Here is a 5,503-nt window from a genome sequence, read left to right as displayed (position 1 = left end):
AAAAAAAGGGAAGAAGAAGAAGGACACAAAGGAACAGAAGGTCCTTTTTTTTTACTTGCTTAGGTTTAGGAGGTTGTGGAACTGACCTGAACTGGGTGATGGAGAAGAATTGGAGGGCTTGATTCTTTTGTTCCTAAAAAAAGTAAAGATAATTCCACCAAGTGAGAGTGCTAAAGCAACCCCAAATTTCAAGATTACAGGCCTTATATCCCTCTTGTCTCTCATCATCCTTTGTTAGCAGTAACTGCAAAAGTCAATCATCTCTTCAACTCTGTACAGAAAATCTCCCTCTTCGTCATCATCCATCTAAAAAACCCTAAATCACCAAAGCAAACAACATGAAACAAATAAATCAAAGAAAGTAGTAGAAGGAGCAAGATTCCCTGTTACAGAGGTTAATTGGACACGAAAGAAGGAAGAGAAAAGAGGAGCGGAATTCACAAATTACAAGTTTTTGTGCATCTAAGTTGGCAAATAAAACGTGAACTCCAACAGGAAATGAGAAAGAATCAAGTTTGAAAACGTAAATTTGATGTGAATTTGTTCTCTTACAGTTTATGTTTGTCTGACTCAAGCACACGCAACGAGATGGACAACTTTCAATTACTAATATTCTATTTTGCTGTTTTTTTATGATTAGTAGAAACATGGAACCAACTTGGTCCACGTCTGTATTTGTCTTTACATTGAACCACGAATATATACAAAAAAATAAATTGTCTTATGTCAGGTGGATTGCAAATTGCATTATTGTAAAAATAAGTAATATATTTATATTTGAAAAAAGAATTAATTTTAAATTCTTTGTTTAAATGACATAATTTTATAATCATATAAATATTATAATAATATTTAATACCTTAAACTTTAAGAATTCTTTGCATTATACCAGTCAAATTGAATTACATAAAAAAGATGGAGGACGTAACATACTCCCGTCGCATATTTAGCTGTAACCCTTTATATTGGACTCCACCGTCCACGAGTAGATAACATAGATTAGATGCTTTGAATCCAATGTAAAATTAGGTTTTTTCCAATGTTTTAAGCCGAGTTTGTGAATAATTAAAAAATGGAAAGGTCTGCCTATTAAACCTTATAAATATTTAAGTTAGGGGTGTTCATAAAAACCCGAAAAATCGAATCAAACCGAAAACCAAATCAAACCGACCCAAAAAACCGATACTTTTTGGTTTGGTTTGGTTTTGGTTTTGAATTTTAAAAACCGATCAAATTTGGTTTGATTTTGGTTTTAATCAGAAAAAAACCGAAAAAAACCGACTATAGGAGTAGCTATTTCAAATTTATTATTACACCTATATATATATATATATATATATAAAGTTTCAAAATTTTTATGGTGAATGTTAATAGTTTACACTTTTAGTATAGTTTTTTACCTTTACATTCTATATTGATTGATAGTTTTCTTTTGGTAAGTGTAAGAATCCATTTCGTGTTAAAAATAATATATTTTTAGTTGAGTGCTTAAATTATTCATCACTATTTGATTCAATTATCATCAATATATCTTGGTAAATAATAGATTTCTCAAAGGGCAATTGATTTGATAGTGTTACGTTGAAAATGTGGTCGCCGAAATATGTGTTTGGTAGTGTATGTCTTATATTTAAGAAAAAAAACCGACAAATAACCGAAAAAACCAAAAAACCGACAAAACCCGACATAAACCGTCAAGAAAAAACCGACTTAATTGGTTTGGTTTGGTTCTAATATTTGAAAAACCGACTTACTTGATTTGGTTTTTTTTTAGGGAAAAACTGATCCAAACCGAACTATGAACACCCCTAATTCAAGTTATCTTATGTCACGTGAAGCACAAATTCCACTTACGGAGAGAGAGTAAAGAGACCTAAGGATAGAATCAGATACGTTGATTCCAATTATGGCTTAAGGATAACATGATTACCCTTGCGCCATTGACTTGCCTTCTACTTGCTATGAAGGGGTATTTACCTTCTTTTTTTTTTCTTTTTCCAATGAATATATATGATACTAATAATAATATTAACATTAACTTAGCCGACAGTCAACTAACCATAAAATTCACAAAACTCAATTACAATGAAAATTCAATGTTTCAAAGGATCAATAGAACAAGAGAGATTACGAAGTACATACTCCCTCCGGTCCAAAATAAGTGATTTTTTAGTTGTTTTCACACAAATTAAGAAATTCACCTTTTAGCATTAATTAGCAATGAAATTGACCATATTAACCTTTGCTATCTCTTCACATAAATACTTCTAACAGATACTCCAACACTATTTACTCCAGGGGCAATGTAGGAAAAAAATAATTAATTCATTCTTGAAATCTGAAAAAATCACTTATTTTGGACCACAAAAAAAAGGCCAAAAAATCACTTATTTTGGACCGGAGGAGTAATATACTAGCTAGGCCTAGTACAAATACATTGGGAAAATTACCAGCTATGTCCATTTATAAGTAGATCATTACAAAAATTGGCCAATTGATAAAATATTACTAATATTAGCCAAATTAGCCAATTAGCTATTTGTAGCAAAAAATATCAAATTTTTGCTTTGTTTTGAGTGGGTGTTATTAGAATAGATTGGGCACAACTTAAGGAGCTTGAATCTCAGTTTTGGAATGATTTGGTGAAGTTTTGAGGTGGTTTAAATTGAAAATTCGAAATAAAAGCTGAACATGAAAAAAATGATATGTGTATCACACTGTGTATCACATATGTATCATATTTGTATCAATTGTGTATCACATGTATATCCATGTATACATGTGTGTGTGATACATGCGTGATACATGTTTGATACGTGTGTCGCAGAAGACTTTTATGAACTCGATTTAATTACGAATTTTGATACAAAACCAGTCCAAATCACCTCCAATCTTCCTCAAATTTTGTATATTGACTTATCTATATATTTTCAATGAATTTCAACTATACCCATTGAAAAAGTTCCTTTTTTGTTTAGATTTTTGGAATATTGTATAGATTTTTGTATTTCATCACCTTATTTGCTACCCCGTCCATGAAATTTCCTTTCCGTCTTGTATCTAATGTTGCTAATCACGTTTAAAAATATGGAAGGTGATTTTTGCATGTGATTCTTTGAGAGAGAAAACCCTATTATTTGGTTTTTCAATTTTTATTGGCTAGTTTTGGTAAGTTTATGACTAATGGCTAGAGGTTGGTAAGTTGAGATTTATTTGGGACATTTGTGTAAGTTTCCTTGCTTACCAAAGAAAGCAAATAGAACTTACAACGCCAAATGAAGGATTAAATAAGGCTATTCTGGTAGATGTAAACTGAAGCCCACCTGATAAGGGCTGTGAGGATCTTTGGGATCTTTATACAAAAAGCCCCGTATATATATATATATACCGAGTTATGCACTACACAATTTTGAAAATTAATATTATATTATTAAAACTAAATTTTAAATAAATAATTATTCATGAAATAATAAGTACAAGTTTTGGTGAATGATCAACGTAGATCATCGTGTGGTGGCTTAATTGCCGAGGTCAAAATAATTTAATGTCGGTTGAACCTACGAAATTAGCAATCAAAACTTAATTAGTACATATAATTCGTTTACTTAATTGTCGAGTCATGTTTATGAGATACAACATGTAATTAAGTGTTCTTCGGCTAATACTTTCTTGTAGATGATATTCCTTGTGCATATGTGTTCCTTTTATCCGTTTATTTATAAACATATTGTTCAAAGTTATTTCACTTTTATCCACAATTACTGTGGTATCATCTTGATGTATTATATTATCAATGATCATTATAGGATTGTATTGGGTTAGTTTTCAGTTAGTCATTTCTATATTAATTCGTAAATTGAACTGTTATTCTTCGTTGGAAGCTATTTTATGCATACTATCAAATTATATACCAACAAACTGATTTTATTTGATAGAAAAATAAAAAGTTAACTTTTAAACTGATGTTATTCCGACATGCAAATAAACTAATTTAAGATCATCACATAATTAGCATTCACTTTAAAATTTGTAAAAACTGAATTTCATAAACAACGTAGGAAAGAAAATTAATTAAAAGTAAATAGAAAAGAAAGTAGAACCTATTTATGTCGCCACTTCCTTCTTGATTCCTCCCATTGACATAGTTTCCCCAAGAGAAAACCATTGTGAATGGAAAACCACTCCATTGACTATGTGTAGTTGGTCAATCTTCAAATCCCTCTATGTTTCAAGATTCAATTGGTTTCTTTGTTGTTGTTTATTTAATTCCAAATAGAAATGGAAATACTGGAATTTTTAGCCTTTTGGTGATGCAATCTGGCAACAACCCGTGAGATTTAAACCATGATAATCTCACGTGAGCATGTTTACCAAAGGTAACTATATGTTTTATAAATTAAAGAAAGTCATTTCTAAACGATGATAATCTCAACTGATTTAGCTTAGAAACAGAACAACAAATCAAATAGAAAAGAAAGTAGAACCTATTTAAACCATGATAATCTCAAGTGATTTAGCTTAGAAACAGGACAACAAATCAACTGTCTAATAATACAGAAGCGTCATTCAATTCTTTCACTCCCATCACAACTCCTTTTTTTGGTCAATTCAGAACTATGAGTTCCGAAGGGAACCTTGGCGTAACTGATAAACTTGCTGTCGCGTGACGAGGAGGTCACGGGTTTGAGCCGTACAAACAATCTCTTGAAGAAATGCAGGGTAAGGCTGCGTACAATAGACCCTTGTGGTCTAGCCCTTCCGCGGACCCCGTATATAGCTGGAGCTTAGTGCACTGGGCTCCCTTTTTTCAGAACTATGCGTTCTATTTTTCTGGCTATTCCAAAGTAAACTATGTTAAGCACATCAAAAGCATAATCAGACGGAAAAGGGGAAGGAGGGGAAAAGGATAAAAGTTCAGATTTTTTAGGAATCAATCTATTCAAAATTACAGAATTAATCAAAATACTAGGACTCCATGAAACATTAAAGTCAATAGTGTTTTCAGTTACTGTAGATAAAACAAGTAGAAAATAAGATGAAGCTACAAAGCAGGAGTTATACTGCGATGCCCCAATTCAAATAAGGTAAAATTCATTGGTTGAACATTGTGATCATAGCTCAAATGTATCAATTACAGGGAGCTCTTCCAACAATAATTAATCATTTCTACAGTTTATTCTACCCTTCCTAATTTAACACCTATTAAAGCAATCAGTTAACAACTAATACATTCTATGCTGAGAAATTGAATCAATATATAAACAACAGAGTCAACCCTTCAAATCCAACAAAATCTAACAAAAACCTAAAATCAAGTAAGAATTCAGAAGATCAAAATAAGAATCACCAGTCAAATAAACTTAACATCTCTCTCTGGCACATCAAAAACTGAATTGCGTGAGGTCGGAGTCTTCTGATCATCATTTTTGAGCTTACCTTTTTTACCACCTGCAACTCAACCCATCATTTAAAATCAATCCCAGAAAGAAAAATAGGGAAAAGT

The 5,503-nt window shown here is 31.6% G+C and overlaps 1 protein-coding gene and 1 long non-coding RNA gene across 4 annotated transcripts in view; both read right to left on the bottom strand.

The window, feature by feature from the left end:
• Positions 1-658, bottom strand: part of LOC109240051 (protein CHUP1, chloroplastic-like) — a 3,739-nt gene extending 3,081 nt beyond the window's left edge. The window contains exons 1-2 of one of the 2 annotated variants that reach the window (XM_019406669.1): positions 553-658; positions 87-316 (exon numbers count right to left, since the gene is read on the bottom strand). In XM_019406669.1, the coding sequence (XP_019262214.1) occupies positions 87-228 (142 nt within the window). In that variant the 5' untranslated portion in view covers positions 229-316; positions 553-658. The other variant, XM_019406668.1, reaches the window with a different exon arrangement.
• A 3,708-nt stretch (positions 659-4,366) lies between these two features.
• The window catches only part of LOC109240050, a 1,803-nt gene continuing 666 nt past the window's right edge, over positions 4,367-5,503 (bottom strand). For both annotated transcript variants that reach the window (XR_002069997.1, XR_002069998.1), the window contains one exon: positions 4,367-5,448. This is a non-coding gene — a long non-coding RNA (uncharacterized LOC109240050). The remainder of the gene's footprint in view (positions 5,449-5,503) is intronic.

The sequence above is a fragment of the Nicotiana attenuata genome, unplaced genomic scaffold, assembly GCF_001879085.1.
Source record: "Nicotiana attenuata strain UT unplaced genomic scaffold, NIATTr2, whole genome shotgun sequence".
Taxonomy (NCBI): Eukaryota; Viridiplantae; Streptophyta; class Magnoliopsida; order Solanales; family Solanaceae; genus Nicotiana; species Nicotiana attenuata.
Note: the sequence above shows the minus strand (reverse complement) of the source record. Positions and strands in the feature narration are given on the sequence as shown.